This window comes from Protopterus annectens, chromosome 8.part0, assembly GCF_019279795.1.
Source record: "Protopterus annectens isolate FY-2018-M chromosome 8.part0, PAN1.0, whole genome shotgun sequence".
NCBI lineage: Eukaryota > Metazoa > Chordata > Ceratodontiformes > Protopteridae > Protopterus > Protopterus annectens.
In genome coordinates this window covers 602,342,203-602,361,636 of record NC_056741.1, presented here as the reverse complement: position 1 = coordinate 602,361,636, position 19,434 = coordinate 602,342,203, and the positions used below count along the sequence as shown (strand labels likewise).

Here is a 19,434-nt window from a genome sequence, read left to right as displayed (position 1 = left end):
CTATGTCATAAGATGGGTTGCAAACTGGCTTAAGGACAGAACCCACAAGGTCAGAATTGCTGGAGCCATGTCAGACTCTAAACCAGTCACAAGTGGCGTCCCACAGGGCTTGGTCCTGGGACCTTTCTTGTTCGGCATTTATTTTTCTGAGGTACAAGCTAACATAGGAGAATTGTGGCTGATCAAGTTCGCAGATGACTGCAAACTGGGTGCCATAATTGATTCTCCAGCGGACACAAGCATCCTTCAAAAAGGTCTCATAGAAACGGATAACTGGTGCCAGAGCCATGGCCTTAAACTAAACGCCAAAAAATGTATAGTCATACCCTTTGGGAAAAACAAAGTGCCCACAAATTACCACACAGGTGGTAATCCATTAAGTTTCATAGTTTCATAGTTTAGTACTAGCCATAGTGATGTGGCTTTTGCCACCCCATGAAATGGTACAAAAATGTACAGAATAAATTTAGAATACTGTGCCTCTGTCTAGTAGTGACACAATGAAGGTCCCCTTATATAATAGAATTAGTTTACTGTGCTCCTGTCTAGCAGCGACAGAGATGTGACCCCTGGGGTAAACTTATGATCTCCCATCCACTCATCAAGATTTCTCTTGAAGAGAGTCAGTGAGGGGCTCTGCCTAATATGAACTGGGATCTTGTTCCAAAGCATGGGGACCCTCTGGGTTATGAATCTATCCCTCCAGCATGTCCCATTCATACTTGTGCCGAGGTTTAAGTCTTTAGCTCTCATGGTCCTGATGGATTTGGATTTTTTGAGGTGGAGCATGTCCATCAGGTCCTGATTGGACATGGCCTTGTACGTCAGGAAGAGATCACCTCTGAGCAGGCGGTATGCTACTGAATAGAGCTGAAGTTTCTTTTGTCTGGCAGAATAAGACATATGTTGGAGACCCTTGATCCTCTTGGTGAGGTACTTTTGTGGTCTCTCCAGCTGTTGCAAATGCCGAGTGAGGTACATGCCAAATGGGGCATTGTACTCAATCATGGGTCTGATGAGGGAGGAGTAGAGGGGTACAATGACATCCTTGGATCTGGATGTGAATCCCTTCATGATGAGGTGTGCAAGGTAGAATGTTTTTCTAACCACTTTGGCAACATGGGTGTCAAATGAGAGATCGCTGTCGACTTGGGTCCCTAGGTCTCTGATTACTTTTTTCGTACTCAGTGGGTTGCTGTCTATGTGATAATTTGTGGGTACTTTGTTTTTCCCAAAGGGGATGACTATACATTTTTTGGCATTTAGTTTAAGGCCGTGACTCCGGCACCAGTTGTCCGTTTCTGTGAGGCCTTTTTCTAGGATGTATGTGTCCGCTGGTGTATTGACTATGGCGCCTAGTTTGCAGTCATCTGCGAACTGTGTCAGCCACAACCCTCCCATGTTTGCTTTAACATCTGAGAAATAAATGCCGAACTAGTACGGAAGAAGTAATCACGGACCTAGGGACCCAAGTTGACAGTAACCTCTCATTTGACACTCGCATTGCCAAAGTGGTTAGAAAGACCTTCTACATTGCCCACCTTATCATGAAAGGATTCACATCTACATCAAGAGAGGTCATTGTGCCCCTTTACTCCTCCCTTATCAGGCCCATAATTGAGTATAATGCCCCATTTGGGATGTACCTTACCTGACACCTGCAGCAGTTAGAAAGACTCCAAAAGTACCTCACCAAGAGGATCAAGGGTCTCAAACATATGCCATATGCTGCCCGGCTAAAGAAACTCCAGCTCTGTTCAGTCGCATACCGCCTACTCAGAGGCGATCTATGCCTGACATATAAGGCCATGTCCAATCCAGAATTAATGAACATGCTCCACCTCAGAAAATCCAAATCCACCAGAGCCACGAGAACGAGTGATTTGAACCTCAACACAGAAATAAATAGGACATGCTGGAGGGTCAGATTCATAACCCAGAGGCTCCCCTCACTCTGGAGCAGAATCCCAGTCCATGTTAGGCAGAGCCCCTCACTGACTCTCTTCAAGAGAAATCTTGACGAGTGGATGGGAGATCGTAGGTTTACCCCGGGGGTCATCTCTGTGTCACTGCTAGACAGAGGCGCAGTAAACTAAATCTTAAATGGGCACAGTATCCTCATTCCAAGGGGTGGCGAAAGCCAAACACACTCTGGCTAGGCTTATAAATTCCCTAGGGCAGATGGCTTAGTATGAACCTATGAACCTATAATGAGTCCCTGATAAGAAAGTTGTATGTTGTGTGTCTTTCGGCTTTTCCCGGTTAGGGGTCGCCACAGCGGAACTCCGGTCCGCTAATGATTGGCAGTTGATTTTTACGTGCCGAGTTACCAGCCCTGACGCACAACTTTCAACGAAGGTACACCCATTCACGCATGTCTGCACGCAGAAGACGCTCTAGTTAGGAATCGAACCGGACAGCGTCTTACTGTGAGGAGACAAAAGGAGTATAAGAGTTTTAAATGTGTAGCTTTAAAAGATCCCTTCAAATCAGGAAATTCTAAACCACCGTGTTCTGTAGGGAAGATCAACCTCCACAAGGCTACATTGGTCCATGTTTATCAGTTTCGGTATCATCTTTGCCATTCTTTGCTTTCTTTTTATCTCACTGACTAGCTGTAACTTCTGAAGTACTTTCTGTCTCCCCTAATAACGTCTGGATAATTTCTACTACCCATTCCTTAAATTCCTCTCTTTTTAACTTGTAGGTGGGGAAGCACCAGTATCACGTTTCCTTCATTACCCTGTATTTTTATCTCTGTGCTTTATTGGCACATGATCTGAAATACTTATTGGATGTGTATTAAAGTTCTCAATTAAATGGGCATATTCCTATAAAATATAATTTTTATCAAGTTCCTGCTACTGAATTCACATCTTTCATACCAAATATTTTCATAAATGTCTTCAGAATCCTACTCTGTTATAGCCCCCAATACATCCGTATTGCTGCAAATCAAATTCCAGTCCCCACCTAAAAGTAATATTCCCAGCTGAAAACTGATTATTTCTCCCAAACTTTTTTTAAGTTCCAGAATAGCAGTTTATGTGGAATATAAATACACATGACTGTAATCCTCACCCCTTGCGAGTAGCCTCTTACTGCACTGCATTTCTTAATATATCTAAGAATTCTTTATTATCTGTACCTGTGAGAACATTCACATTCCAAGATAATATGGAAAGTGTCGCTATTATGGTAAGAAGTGATTATTCCCATCTGTTATGTATGACAGCTTTTTTAAATGTATAATTCCAGCGTTTGTGATACACCCATTAATGTTTGGCAGGTTAACCCTTTAAACATTTTTTTTTTATCGACATTGGAATCTGTCACATTTTACAAGACTGTTTTTTTTTTTTTTTTTTTTAATAAAAACCCTCAAGCAAAAAATCAAATGCAACCCCAAAACACCCCCACAACCAGCAACTTAATGTAAACACACATAACATTGTACATTTTCAAACAAAAAGTTTAACCCTTTTAATGGGAACATTTGTGCCAAATAGACAGCTGCTAAGACAGGCCTTAGTGAATTTTAAATTAAGTTTATCCATGCCAAGATGCATGTTATTGCTTGTGATTCTACTTAAGTATTCTCTTGTTCTTTTTTTTATTTTCCCTTCCCCCAGATGTGTAAACGACTTGCATACTTTCAGAAATCATTCACTTTTAGCCTTTAAGAAACCGGTGGTCTGAAGTAGTTGTCTTTATTTGGTCTTCAACCTGTGGGTTCCCGGATCCAAATCGGATCTGACTCTGTGTTTTTTGGGATTAAATCTTCTCTTTTCTGTCTCTCTCTCTCTCTCTTTCTTCTCTACTTTCTAACCCCCCCCGCGTTTCCGTCAGTCGAAAAAAAAAACCCTCTCTTCTTTTCCTTGCGTGCGTGGTTTGAGCATTTTATATAAGCAAAACTGACCAAAAACTAAAAGAGAGTGTATGAACATCTTTACAGCATAAGCAGGGGAAAAGAAGAAAATGCACTAACTAGGCACACTCTTGAACATACAGAACATAGGTCATTGACCAAGTTATAGTGGATAATAGGGGTGGGCCATACTCCCTTATTTTAGAGGGACTCAAACTCCTTTGGCAGTTATGCACAAATGTATGCCAATATCCAGGGTTGAATGAAATATGTTCCGTTTTATCTGTTTTAAAGTTAAAAAGTTTGAGTAGATAATTTATGTTTCTACATATATTTTTTATAAAATAATACTTTTACAATATGACTTGTATGCTTTTAATGAACATTTTGTTTGAATTATATTGGATGTTACATAAGAAAGGAAAGGGTACAAAAGGGTCAACTTAACCTGTGAGTAGGGAAGGTAGTTGTAATTGGTTCAGTGAGAACACATGATGAATGTTAAACGTGTTTTAAAGACTGCAAAATGGTGTTGTATTTTATCTGAAGAAGTTCTAGCAACTAGTAGGATGAAAAACACAACTTTCTTACTATTTTGTGGATTTTAGTGGATTTTTGATTATTATTACTGCTGTGTGGACTTAGTCCTTGCAACTTGTAGCTCTTCTGTTTCAACCTTGTATTTCGATGCCGGCTTTGACCTTGAAGCAGGTTGGATCCAACTGGCTCGGATCTGACAAGCTGTCTGAGATGTAGCCTCAGCGTCAGATCTGAGGGGTTGGTGTTGGCTCCGAATGTGTTGGAGCGCAACCTTCCTCTCAGTATCTCAGTGCCTGGAGGCTCAGCACGGACTCCCCCATTGGGTCAGAGGGTGACTGCTCCTATGGTCCTTTCTCAGGAGGTCCATTTCCCTTCGGCTTTTGATGTGGTGGAGCGGGTTCTCTCGATTTCCATGAGACGCTTGACCATCTCGTCCTCTAATTCCGGCCTGACTCCCTCTGCTTCTGGTATGGTTCCGGCCATCCTGCCATCACTTTGTCTCAGGAAACTTCCGCTTGGGAGTAGCAAGACTTTGGCGAGTCTTCCCCAGAGATCCCCACTGAGGAGATCCCTCGCAAACGTATGTGCAAAAGGAGGCACTTAGACTCCCCACCAGAGTCTCTCGCTGAAGACACTGATTTGGAGGAAGGGGATGGTTCCCCCTCGTCACCCCCCGAGGATGTCTGCTTCAAAGACATCATGGAACTCCTCCACAAGCGAGGGGGGTGGTCTGCCAAGAAACCTACCTCGGATGAATTGGTATTCCTCGAGGCATTTGGTGCAGGACCCTGTACTTCCTGGGTGTCCCCTCCCACATATCCTTTAGTGGAGCTGATAATATCTGCTGTGGCAGGAACCAGACACTGTGGAGCCCATCCCCAAACACCCAGATAAAGTTTTGAGCCCTCCTTCAGATAGGTCACCCTGGAAAAAGGGGACAATGGTTGATGCTATGGTAGTGGCAGCTGCCACTGGGAAAGAGCTCACTCAGGAGAGCTCTACGGTTCATCCTCCGGACTGAGAGTCAGTGGTGAAGGACCATTTTGGAAAGCGGGTGTATGCTTCAGTGACTTCTTCTGTACACGTGCTGAATTACATGGCACATGTGATTCAGCTGCAGCATGACCTAGTGAAGGAGATCACTGAGTCGACCCCTGAGTCCATGTCAGCAGCGGACTAGAAGAAGGTTTCCGCTCATATGGCCACTCTTAAGTCAGTTGCGAGTACTTCTATGCGTCTCCTCTCCCATGCTACCGCGGGAACCGCTAGAGCAGCTGGAACAGGCATTGCCATCAGGTGACATGCCTGGCTGCAGCTCTGTCAGTTTTCTGAACCTTTTGAGATGTCATTCACCAGTGCCTCGTATGACGGTTTCTTCCTGTTTGGAAATTCAGTGTGTGAAACTTTAGTTCAGAGTGAGAAGGACGGGAAGACTGTCTGCCTTTGGGATCCGTTTGTCCGCCCCTCAACGATCCTTTTATAGGAATCAGCAAGGGACCAAGAAGATGTGGTTCTGGAAATCTCAGACTTTTCCCCGAGACACTCAGGACTCACCTTCCCCCAGGGGCAGAGGGGGGTATGATAGATGTCGCCCTATAGACAGAGGTGGTCGGAGAAATTATGGGTCTCGAGAACCTTTCTTGGACAGACCCGTGAAGCAGCCCTGAAGGGTTGCCCGACTGCTCGTCTCTGGAGGCAGTCGGGGGCCATCTATCGCTACACCTAACAGAGTTAGGAGTCCATCACAAAATATTGTTGGGTGTTGCAAATTATATCCAGAGGTTATTCAGTCACATTCCTCGAGCCACCACCACCGCCAAAACACCTCCCAGACGTTCCACCCACACACAGGAAGGATGCAGTGCTAGAAATTGCAAAGCTGCTAGAAAAACGGGTCATCCAAAATGTCCCCCAAGACCACTCCGGATTGGGCATTTATTCCAGGTTCTTTTTAGTGCCAAAGAAGATGGGGGACCTAAGGCCATTTCTGGATCTGTCCACCTTGAACCTGTCAGTGGCCAAGATTAAATTCCGGATGGTCACCCTTCAGTCTATCCTGCCCTTCCTGCAGGAGGACAATTGGATGTGCTCGGTCGACCTCCAGGATGCGTACTGTCATATCAAGATGGACAGACGCTTTCGGAGGTTTCTCCACTTTCGGGTAGGAACCAGTCATTATCAGTTCAGAAAGCTCACCTTTGGTCTCACCACAGCCCCCAGGGCATTTTCCAAAGTGATGTCAATAGTAGCGGCTCACCTGAGACTCCAGGGCATTCGGGTATTTCCCTACCTACCTGGACGATTGGCTCCTCGCTGCCCCTTCCAGCCATCAACTTTGTCGAGCGAGAGATTACTTTCTTCTAGCTCAGAGGTTAGGCATTACTATCAATCTCAACAAATCTTCTCTGACCCCTGTCCAAACATTAGACTTTACTGGGGCACGATTAGACACAATTCAAACTAGATTGTTTCTTATGACAGACAGAATACACAGTCTGAAGGTACATATGCTTTCCACTCTAACTCCATCCCCGACAGCAGAAGTAATATTAAGGGTATTGGGGTCCAGGGCGGCCACGATCAATCTTTTGCTTTTGGCCCGTCTTCACATGTGGATCCTTCAATGGACACTTGCAGTACAGTGGTCCCTGTTAGATCTTCTGCTGACTCACCCTGTCTGAATCTCTTGAATGTGCATGGACTGTCTTCGGTGGTGGATTCTTTCCTCGGACCTGGTTTGGGGAACGGCCCTGTCTCCCACCTTTTTACACAGCCACAGTGACTACAGCCACCTCCCAGCTGGGGTGGGATGGGGCACTGTGCGGGGAGGACAGTTCAAGGCACGTGGTCCCCATACAAGACCAATTTGCATATCACCGTCCTGGGGATGAGAGCAGTGCTCTTAACATTGCAGGGTCTCCATGCCCATCTTCCTTCAGGAACGATTGCTATCTAGATGGACAATATGTCGGTGGTCTGGTACATCAACAAACAAGGGGGAACCAGATCTTATCCCCTATGTCACGAGACCATGAGAGTATGGGAATGGGCAATCTGCACTGGCTGTTTTCTGGTGACAATGCACATTCCGTGGAGGTCCAACATTCTAGCGGACAGGTTCAGCAGATCTATTCTCATGCCTTACAAGTGGTCTCTGAATCCTTCAGTAGTAGAACAGATCTTTCACAAGTTGGGTCAGCCTTGCTGCAGTCTATTCGCCTCTCCTTCCAACTTGAAATGCATTGAGTTCTTCGCTCTGAATCCCCCTCAGGGGGAAGCCCCCAGAGACACTGTGATTCATGCTTGGCCCCCCCTGTCTTCTGTATGCTTATCCTCCTCTTCCTTTAATATCAAAATTTCTTCAGAAAGGTTGCAGGCTGGGGAGCTTAGTTATCCTCATTGCCCCATTCTGGCCTCGCCAAGTCTGGTTTCCCCTCTCTGAGGTCTCATACCATGGACATTAGATCCAGTTCCAGATCTCATTTCTCATCCCTCGGGGATTCCCCATCCAGACCTGGACAGTCTAAAGCCCACTGCTTGGTTGCTCTAGTTCCCATGATAGTCAGGACTCCTGGATTATCTTCTTCCATCAAAAGCATTCTAGTGTCGGCTCAGAAGTCTTCCACCAGAAAAGTGTACTCCAGTAAATGGAAACGTTTCTCTATATGGGCCTCTCAGCATGCATTACATCCTTTCACGGCTCCAGTTTCTGCTGTGTTGGAATTTTTATTGGGAGTTTTTCATCAATGTGCCAATTTTTCTACAGTCAAAGTTCAACTTGCAACAATTTCTAATTATAAAGTAGGGGATAATATGGCTTCCTTATCATCATCAAAGCTTTGTAAGGCCTTCCTCAAAGGTAACTTTCTTCTTCGACCCCCGATAAAAGACCCTACGCTACCGTGGGATCTTACCCTAGTACTTCAAGCCTTAGTTTCTCCTCCTTTTGAGCCTGCAGCTTCAGTAGATATGCAGTTTCTATTCTGGAAGACTGCCTTTCTGGTTGCCATTACTTCTGCCAGGAGAGTTTCGGAACTTTAAGCTCTATTGATCAAAGCCACTTATATGATTTTTCACAAGGACAGGGTGTCTTTGCATACTAATCCATCTTTTCTACCTTAAGTAGCTGCAGAGGCCAACAGTAATCAGGTAATCAACCTCCTGGTCTTCTTTCCAAATTTTCAAAACAAGGGAGAATACAAATTGCATTTACTAGACGTGCACAAACAGTTACGTTTTTACTTGCACAGGACAAAATCCTTTCATAAATCTGACCAACTCTTTATTTCTTACTCCAAACTCTTTGTAGAGAAACCAATCTCTAAAGTTACCATTGCCCATTGGATTTCTCAGTGTATCATTCGGGCATATTCAGCCAGGAGGATTTCCCCACCAAGTCAGGTGAAAGCAGATTCCACCAGGTCTATGGCCACGTCAGCAGCTTTCTGGTCCAGAGTTTCATTAGATGATATTTGTTCTGCGGCCACTTGGTCCTCATCCCATACCTTCATCTCACATTATAAATTGGACTTGGTATACAGGAACAGGTTATCCTTTGACTCTGCCATGGTCCAGAATATTCTTCCATGAGGGCCTCCCAGATGTCTGGTAGCTGGGCACTCTATCCCACAGGTTGAAGACCAAATGAAGGAAACTACTTCAGATAAAGAAGTTATGTACTCACCATAATGTTCCATCTGAGTAGTTGTTTTTCATTTGTCTTCAGCCATCCCTCCCTCCTTCCTCCGGCCTTGTGTGAACAGTGGTTACTTCCTAAGTATTATGGAGGTGGTCACCGTAAGGTGCCTCTTATCCTTGTGTTACTTTCTTGTATGGATAAGTCTCTGTTGGGTCGGGTGATGGTACTGGATTAGACAGCAAACTCGATCTGAAGGGAGGAAGGAGACAGGGGAATTATGGGTAAGGGGAGGAGCTTTGAGCTTGGATCAGATGCTGGATATGTGGCCAAGTCGGATCCGATACAGATTCAGGAACCCACAGTTTGAAGAGAAATTAAGAACAACTACTCAGATGGAATGTTATGGTGAGTACATAACTTATTTTTCTATCTTTTATTGCCGTGTTATTAGCTTGTTGCCATAGAAAAGTAAGAGAAAAAAGAAAAATGTATTCCTCTGTTGCAGCGTAAAAGTCGAGCTAAAACATCTGTTTCTAAAGAAAACCTTTTCATTCTATTCAGTTTTCTCATGTTTACTTATTTCCACTTAAAATTTATTAGATTAACCCAGTGGTCATAATCCAGACGTTCACGTATGCAAAAGTAAGAGAAAACATATCAGCTCTAAATATATTATCATCTTTGAACTTTTACACCTCATCTCCACCTCAACAATCCAGGATTACAGCCTGTTAACTTAAACATGCTTTTGTCTAGCTTTTCTTCTCTTTTTTTTGCACTGTAATCCTGACATTTCTTAATATCAAAAATGAAGAAAATGTGAGAAGAGAAAGAAAAAAGTGATCTGTTTACTTTATAACATACAAGAACAACTAAAAATAATTTCCTGTATAATATGCAACTTATTTTGTGAAATACTGTTAAAAGAAATTTTTACTTACTTCCCCTCCCCTCAGAGTCCTTGTAAATATTAGTGACATGAAGTGATTGAAATGCATTTCAGTTCAAAACAAGTTTAACAAAGCCAACAAAAGTCCACTCTTTCCAGTTATTCTTATACAGCTGTATTTCACAAATGCGATTGATGCTTTGCAGTCTCACATTTATTCACTATTTTCCATGTTGCTTGTCTTCTTCCTGTTCATCAAAATTTTCCAGCTCCAGATTCTGATTCAATTCCTTGGTACTCCTGATGCTTCTGGTAAACTCCTCTACTTTTCTGTCTCTCTCTCAAGCGGTTTCCTGTGGAACAATGGGAAAGGTTTCACTGGTAAAGTCTCTCCGTGTGCCTTATCAGAAGAATGAGAAGTTTCTGCTTGATGGCTCAGTTTTTTTGTTGGACAAACCTCTGCATTTCTTCCTGAGCCTGTTCTGCATCAAAAAATTAATTTGATCATCCAGAAAAAAAATATTCCAAAGACAGCTGGATACAGCAGCTTGAATCTCACACTTGCCTCTCGACATTTCCTGATTACTGAAATAAATTTGTTTTGCTTCTGCTTGGTGTACAGTAAAAAAAATTATTTTCCACAGACACTCTGCTGTCACCACCTTTTAATACTCTGCCCTTTTGCCACAGTTTTCTCAGATTGTTAGACAGGGGAAACAGGTGCTGACTTTGAGGGAACGTTGGTGAAGTGCCTGGTTAGGCTTATAAGGGCCTCTGGGCCAATAGCTTAGTATCATCCTATGAACTTATAAAGGAAATTGGCTAGGCTTAAAATGTTCTACAAGGGCAGCAAGCCGAGTACCTACCTATGAATCTATAGGGTGGGAGGTTGGCATAATGGTTAAGGTGCTTACCTTACAGACACAAGGTGCAGGGTTTGATTCTCACATGGGGTAATTGGCTAATCTTGAAATGGCCCACAAGGGCAGTTAGTCTAGTACTAATCTATGAACCTATTTAACTCTTTCTCCTGGTAGGTTTGCGTCTTTACTAAGAAAGTTCTTGGCTCCTTTCTCATGGCCAGATTTGGAGCATACACACTGCTCTTTCAATTAACAGTTCTTTTTATGAAATACCAGTTCAGTTGCTTATTTGTGCCTTAGTAAAATTAGTATAGTCTATTCCTTCTAGTCTGTCTGGTAGAGCAGGAAATCTCAAATTTTTCCTACGTGTTCTGTTCTCCAATTCTGCCATTTTTTGAAACATCTCTTCTTGAAAAGACTCATACTCAGCCAACCTTTTCTTTATTTCGAACTCTGATTTTTGCATTTTTATCAACTCGTCTGAATATCTGTTTAAAGCTGCTTCCATTTTTCCAGCCTTTTATTATTTGAGTTGATATACTCCTTCAGGGTTTCATTTATTTTAATTAGCTCTAAGCACATTTGACTTTTTTCCCCTCTAGGTTACTTGCAGTCATGTCTTGCACCAAAGCTGAAACTTGAACTGCTTTTTGCTGAACAGCCACATGATTCTTCCAAGTCATTTTTTTCTTGTCACCTTTCTTTCTAGCTGATTTTCTTTCAGGCACTCTTAATTTCTTCTTTGCAGGCATCCAGGCAGTGTACTTATTAACCAGTAACTGGATTTTAGTCAGGCATACAATATTACTGGCGTTTATCTCTAAATTTCTGTTGTCACACTGTGAGAGCTCAATTTAAGCTGTTGGTCAGAGTACAGCTATCTTGGAAGTCCAAGAGGTTGCACACAGGGTCTGAATTATTTAGACATAGTAAAGCAGTCCTACGTTTGATGCTATTGGCTTCCAAAAAAGCAATTACTAGAATATTAAAATTAAACTGCAAACTTAACTGTAATTAAAGTATTGAATATTGTAATGGTGATAGAAGAACCGGACATGGGATCTTTACAGAAGGGAAGAAGCAAATTACGTTGAAATAAATGGAATTTGTGGGAACAATGCACACACAATAATGTTCAGGATGAGGAGTGAAGGGAAGGCAGGAATGAGCAAGTCATGTAATGTTGGAGTGAATGATTGTTAGAAAGAAAAGATGCATGTATACTGCATGAAACTAATGAAAATTACACTGTTTTTGTTTTGTTTACATTTCTATTAATGTATGTGCACCAAAGTTATTGTGTAAATTGTGATTTAAGATGCTTTAAAAAAATAATTAGGTTTGCTTTCAGGTGCTGTCTTTCTTCACAGTATTCTGTTTTGATGACACCCAAGAGGTTGAGGCTGAGGACACTGACAGTGTTAGAGGATTGTCTGGAATCATGTAAGCTACAAAAGCTGTGTACTGTAACAGTATGACCCCAATGCCAAAAGACTGGCTCACAGTGTAAATGACTGTTTACACTGAGAGCAGGCTGACAGCAAGTGTTTTTGAGTTTGGTCTGTTTTATAGATGGGCCTTACACCAAAGTAAGTCACTTACACTGAGAGCAAGTCTTTTGGAATCAAGGCAGACTTACACTGAGAGCACCTCTTTTGGAATCTGGCCGTATATCTTCATGACCCATGTCCATCCAGTTCAATAATTCCAGTCACCTCTCCTCATCTTTATACTATTCCATTCTGTGTTCCTTTGAAGAGACCAGTAGCAGTAGCCCTGTAGCCATCATTGGGCACTGTCGTAGTAAGTGGATATGTTTCTCTTTTCCTCCTCCACATGATGTTTTGGCACTTCACATTGCTCCAAGTACTTAATCAGGAATCTGTTTGTGGTTAGATCTATCATAATAGTAGCTGATAAACTTAGCTGTCTTATCATTTTTCTTTAATTTATAGTCTAGAACAGAAGATAAAATAGATCGTTTCAAGAAAGCTGTTGAGTATTACTCTGCTGCAATCAAGCCACGCCCACTTCCTATGGGTCCAACACCATTTTTCTGTAAGCAGTAATTTTGACTTGTACCTTTAGGAAACATAAAAATGGAAATGTGATGACACTGTTTCTGTGAAATTGTTTGAGAGTCTGAAGATAATCAAGAGCATTGTACATTCCTTATTCTGAGAATCTTTGTTTTAAAAGTATATTTATATGTGTGTATTTGTTTGATTACTACTAATTTTCTGAAAAGATTCCTTGAGTAAGCACTTGTGTTCATATTCATTTGAAAGTAATATTTTTAATACAGTGTTGCTACTAGAGAGAAAATACAAAACAGAGTATGTGCACCCCCTCCCCCTAAGAATGAGCAAGCAGGCTAAACCTCGTCATTCCTGTTCTCTTCCACACCAGCTCCACTGGATGTGTGAGCTGCTGGTTGCTCTGGTTGCCCACTCCGTAGTTAGGGCTTCATCCCTGCATGCTAGCAGAGTTGGTTAGCATTTCATTATCATAACAGATATAACATCGTTCTCATTTGGTGCATGGCTTTTGATTTCTATATTTGGGTAAGCATATGTTGCTACTACTTTTGTTGCCACTAATTTTCACTTCTGTGGATTTGGGGATTTATAATAATTCTATTTCTTTCGGCTTTTCCCGGTTAGGGGTCGCCACAGCGGATCACCTGTCCTCTCATGATTGGCAGTGGAGTTTTATGGTGTCGAGTTGCCAGCCCAGTGCCCAACCTTCCACAGAAGGCACACACATGCATGCATTCACACCTAGCGCCAATTTAGAGTGTCCAATCCACCTACAGCATGTCTTTGGGATGTGGGCGGAAACCGGAGCACCTGGAGGGAACCCACACGACCACAGGGAAGACATGCAGACTCCGCACAGAAGGCACCCCAGCCGAGGATCGAACCAGAGAACCTCTTGCTGTGAGGCAGCATTGCTAACCACTGCACCACTATGGACGTCCTTGGGGATTTATAATAATAACCTCTGGAATTATGTTGAACAGAGGGCCATAAATCTGTGGACCTGTGCATCAGTTTTTCATTTGTTGAGACCTGCTGGACATTTGTTTTGAATTGTCATTACTTTTTGACTAGCAGTTTTGGTTTCTATCTTGTATGTGATTATTTATGTTGCAAGGAGCTTGTTCTGCTTTTTATTTTTAATGTTTACATTTTATTTTAATAGTTCGTCTTTATTTACCTTTTATATGTTTGTGCTCTGATTTTCTGCATTTGTTTAGATAATTTTTCGTGCCCTGTATTTGACTGTTTCATTTCCAGTGCTTCACTCGGTTTTTGCACTGTGCTTATATTTAAAGGAGAACTCTTCCCAAATGTTAAGTTTTTCTTAACAAAAAAGTAATTTTCCTTCCTTCCCTGTAATTCAACGCTAAACACACCACATACAGAAAAAGTATGAAGTCATTCCATGTGTTTTATATGTGAACTTATTTCTGTTGTCTTTCTTTCCTATGTTTACACCATCATTTGTTGCATCATGAAGGCTAGGAGTGGCAGAGTAATTAGGTTAGTTCACTTATTCCAACTACAGAGCCATTAAGAAAATAATTGCACTTAAACATTGACATTTTAAATGTGCCTTGCAAGTCCCAACTTGCCAGCACCACACCTCAGATGTTTGTTTCTTTCGGCTTTTCCCGGTTAGGGGTCGCCACAGCGGAACTCCGGTCTGCTAATGATTGGCAGTAGATTTTGACGTGCTGGCTTGCCGGGCCTAACGCACAATCTTCAACGAAGGAATGCCCATTCACGCATGTTGCCACACAGAAGACGCTCTGAGAATCGAACGGGCAATGTCTAACTGTGAGGCGACAACACTACCGCAGCATAGTGTAAACTGGCATTTCAGTTAGATGTTTGAACAAAAGCAAAGCTATCAAGCTTATTTTTCAGATACAGATGAATAAAAAAGCTCCATTCAGGCATTAGTGTATCTTTTTTTTCTTATCACAATTTAGTTGTCTTTCCCAAGTGTCCCAAAGAGAGAAACTATTTTCATCTTACTCTCCTGGTTTTCTGTCAGCATTTGATTTTGTAATTTTTCTACACTTTTTAACTGAAAGAGTGCTTGTTTTCATGGTGTTTTGTTACTGCATTTCTGTGTTGTATATAGTGTTTGGTTGAGACAAGCCAGCAAGATTGAGGGGGGAGATTACCAGTAAAGACTCTGATTGTAGCTACAGTATTAAAATGTTGAATTCAGCCAAAAACATCTCAGCCCAAAAACCCTTATTTAATCACATGGGTTAGAGTTCTCACACTTGAACACTGAACTACAGTTGTCACTTTGTAAAAACAGTTAACTCCGCTACATTTTTAAGCTGGTCATTCAAACATTCCTTAAGTGTGAGAAAGAAGTGCCCACTAATAAAATTCAAAGAAAGCAAAGTAATGAAAAATACAGATTGATGCTGAGACAAAAGTAGGTTACAGTACTGTTGTTAGAGGATGGCAGAGAAAACCACAGTGAATGATCCTCTCATCATAGGATTTTCTCTCTGTCCATCTAAAAATACATCAGGAAGGCAAAAGATTTGACTGTAAAGCAAAATCGTGAGACTGTTTTTGAGAATCAAAAACAAACCGGGAACCAACTCGCTCCAAAACAATTAACTAATGAGTTGAATATAGTCCTGTGTTAAAAGGATGAAAGTGCTTAACTAGTTTGATTACATTTTGTGTTTCACTGTTTTTTGAGATAGTGTGCCAGACTTCAATTTCATCCTGGGCTATATTCAACTCACTAGTTATTTGATTATAAAACATTTTTGACAGTAATACATTACAAATACTTACCACTTACTGTGATACAGAGACATTAGTAGTGCAAGAAAGTTACAGGTATACCAAAAAACATATATTTTTTTTAATTTTTGGTGCAGTTTTCCTATAATCATATTAATAAAGTTGAAGTTGAAAATATATTGCATTACAGGACTTGAAGATGATAAAGCAAGCTTTATTGTAGAAGTAGAAATTTCCCCAGGTTCTACTTACATGTTTTGTGGCCCTTTATGAAGTCACTCAACATTTTTTTTCTCCTTGAATCTCCCTTTAATGGGGACACCTTTGATGAGTTCAGTAAGAGATTCAGTAAACCAAATGAGCAGCAGTTTTACAGGAGGCTTAATAGTCATTGAAGTTTTAATTAGGAGAAGAAAATAGATTGAGAAACAGGCAATCATTCGACTGGTTAATAATCACTGATAAAACTCTGCATTGTTTGTAAGAAGATATTGCACTTTTGAGGATGTCTTGCAATGGCACACTCTGACATCATGCTGAGTTTATAAGTATACCTAATCCCTAAGGCTGTTATCTCTTTTCTGCCTTCTGCACAGTTTAGATTTCCATCCTGTTTCACTTTAGATAAAAGATGTTCATCGTGTTTCACTGTTGCAGTCATTACAATTGGGTTATTCTGCTGGCAGGCTACCCGCAGTCGGCCTGAATTCCAAAGTCTAGGTCCAGCGTCGGTTGCTGTCGCCTTCTCCCTGACGTCAGTGCGCCAGGGGTATAAAAGATGCAGCCGACACCATTTTCTTCAGTCTTTCTTGCCGTGCGGTGCCCGAAGTAAAAGCAGTTTGCAAGACAGAGCACTTCCACAAGAACTGAAAGCTAGGGGTTAGGCCATAGCATAACCATCTTAAGACACCACCACCTCCAGGCACAAATAAATCCGGTCCAGGCTGGGATAAAAAACGTTTTATTCTCCACAAGTGAGACTAAACGAGTGTTCACACGCACGCCACCATAAAACAATAACGCTTAGCATACAAACGTTTTCGTCTTGAACTTCATCAGTTTAACATCCATTTTAAAAAATGCACCGTCTTATATACTAGTCACACTTTCAAAGTATCCAATCGTGAATCATTCCCTTTTAAAAAAATTAGTGTTTAAAGATAAAGGTGCTGATTAAATAAGCTTATCTTATTCTATTCATTTTAAATGTGTTTTTAAAGGTTTGACTTGTACAGTCCTTTCATTACAAATGTATTTACCAATATTGTTTAATTAGCACCTTTATCTTTAAACACTAATTTTTTTAAAAGGGAATGATTCACGATTGGATACTTTGAAAGTGTGACTAGTTTATAAGACAGTGCATTTTTTAAAATGGATGTTAAACTGATGAAGTTCAAGACGAAAACGTTTGTATGCTAAGCGTTATTGTTTTGTGGTGGCGTGCGTGTGAACACTCGTTTGGTCTCACTTGTGGAGAATAAAACGATGTCCTTCAAGGATGCATCTGCAGTCCTAACAAATGGGTTGTCCTGTCGTCAGGCAGCCCTTCGGTCGGCCGGATTCCAAAGTCTGGGTCTGGCCTCGGCTGATGTCGCACTTCACCCGACGTCATAGCTGCAGTTCTTCGGGTATAAAGGTATCAGCCCACGCCATTTTCCTCAGTCTTTCTTGCCACGTGGCGCCCGAAGCAGAAGCTGTTCGCAAGTGCCGGTCGGTCAGAACCAGAGATTACTACTACCGAAGACTTCTAAAAAGCTAAGTACCCCGTTGGGGACTCTTTCTTGCCTCAGCCGATGTCAGAAAAAGTGAATAACTGTTTAACTTGTGGGAAACAAATACCTCATAAAGATTTCCACTCTTACTGCCTACCTTGTTTAGGCCCAGACCACGACGTAGCAGCTTGTCTAGCCTGTGCTTCTTTCAACCGACGGACGCTTAGACGTCGGTCGGAATTTGCCGAGGAGTTTTTCGGCTCCGCTTTTGCTTACAATATGCCGTCGGAAACTCCGACTTCGCAATTAACTAAAAAGCGCAAGGAAAAGGACCGACACTCGCGGTCCGCGGTTTCGGCCGTAACCGCGGTTAAGTCAACCGCGAGTGTCTCGGTTTCAGCTGAAACCGAGCCACGGTTCTTCCTTCGGCCGAAAGCTTGCCTCCTACCGAGGCATCATCCAGCATGGCTGAATCTGCTACTGAAATCCCACCTGCTCTTGCAGGTTCACAGGATTTATCTGATACTATACCTTTAGATATATCTACTCCTGCACGTGGAGCTGCTAGGCCCCCTGCATCCATGTCGATTAAGGCTTTTGCCAGGGCTAAAGCAGCAAAATCTACCAAAACTGTGCCTGCTAAGACCCCCTCTCACAGGCCTAGTTCTAGTTCTCAAATGCTTAGTCTAGCAGAGGATCTCATTTCTTTGATCCGGGGATCCCAACCTCACCCTGACAGGGCCTCTCACCCACCTCCAGAGAAGAGGCCTAGAGCAGAGCCCCTGAGCCAGTTTCTTCAGATTACTCCTCTGATGATTCAGATAATACAAACCCTCCAGAGGGCCCTTATTCTCCTTATGAGGACTCTGATGCAGAAGACTCCATTCCTTCTGCCTCTCCGCCTGAGGAATTTTCTTTTGGGGAAACCTTGCATGCTATGAGGGAATAATTTCAATGGCAGGGCCAGGATTTTTCAGACTCTAGGAAAAGGCTTAGGACCTTTTTGCATTTGCCACAGCATAGGCCTTTAGCCATTCCTCCAGTACTTACTGTTGTGGATGATGCATTTAATGATGCTTGTACTGCTCCTGATTCTCTTCCTCCAGCCCCTGCTAAGCCCGACAGGTACTACAGGGTTCCGGACACACATTATCATTTGTATAAGGCTCCTTTTGCAGATCCTGAAACTATCTCCCAGGGACCCAAGGCTGTAGCAGCTACCTCTGCCAAAAACCCCTCCCTCTGAAAGGGAATCTAGGGCCTTAGAGATGGGGTAAAAAAGTTTACACTTCTGCTACTCTTTCGGCTAGGGCCTTAAACTGTCAATTCCACATGATTCAGTATCAGGAATTTATGTTAGATCAGTTAACTAAAAAACTGTCCTCGTCTGAACCATTAGACAAAAAATCTGTTCAGAAAATGGTACATAACATTCAGCAGGTCAGTAACCATTCCTTAAAATGCGGCTATGATGCACTGGAGGCTTCCTTTAGATCAGCTATGACTGGTACAGTGATCAGAAGACATGCATGGTTAAAAGAGCAGTCCTTACCAGACCATGTTAAATCAAAGCTCCTTGATGCTCCCATGGATAAGCTCAATTTGTTTGGCTCCCCTGCACAGCAGGTGCTGAAGAAGGTGGAAGAGAAAGCAAAATCTGTCCAGACAGTCAAGGATTTCTTACAGGTCCAGCCTCCAAGGTTTAGTAGGAACTGGCCTTCCAAGAATTGGTCCTTTCCAGACACCTCCAGAGCTCAGAGAGGCAGGAATAGGCCCAAGAGGCAGGGGTCAATCCAGAGGTGCCTACAGGGGACGCCAGTGGCAGCCTAACAACCAGCGAAGTACTGCCACAGATCCAGCCACCACCACTTCCACAGGACAATCACAGTGACTTGGCTCTGAGACCGCCTACCAGGGAACAACTAGAAGCACCCTTAGGTGGAAAGCTAGCCTTATTTTCAGTAAACTGGCATCACATCACAGGAGACAAATGAATTTTACAGACAATAGACCAAGGTTACAGGTTTCACTTCCATACTCTACCAAGGAAGAGAGGAATGCCAAACCTACCTCCAAATCAGAAGACAAAAGCTCTAGAACAAATACACCACTTGCTAAGGATGAGAGCTATAGAAA

General features: G+C 42.4%; 1 protein-coding gene across 1 annotated transcript in view; it reads left to right on the top strand.

Annotated features, from left to right (window-relative positions):
* FAM120C (family with sequence similarity 120C) overlaps positions 1–19,434 on the top strand; it is a gene marked incomplete at its 5' end in the record, with an annotated part of 1,286,378 nt that overhangs the window by 203,785 nt on the left and 1,063,159 nt on the right. Inside the window, one exon of the mRNA XM_044079289.1 lies at positions 12,755–12,857. Within this exon, the coding sequence (XP_043935224.1) occupies positions 12,755–12,857 (103 nt within the window). The remainder of the gene's footprint in view (positions 1–12,754; positions 12,858–19,434) is intronic.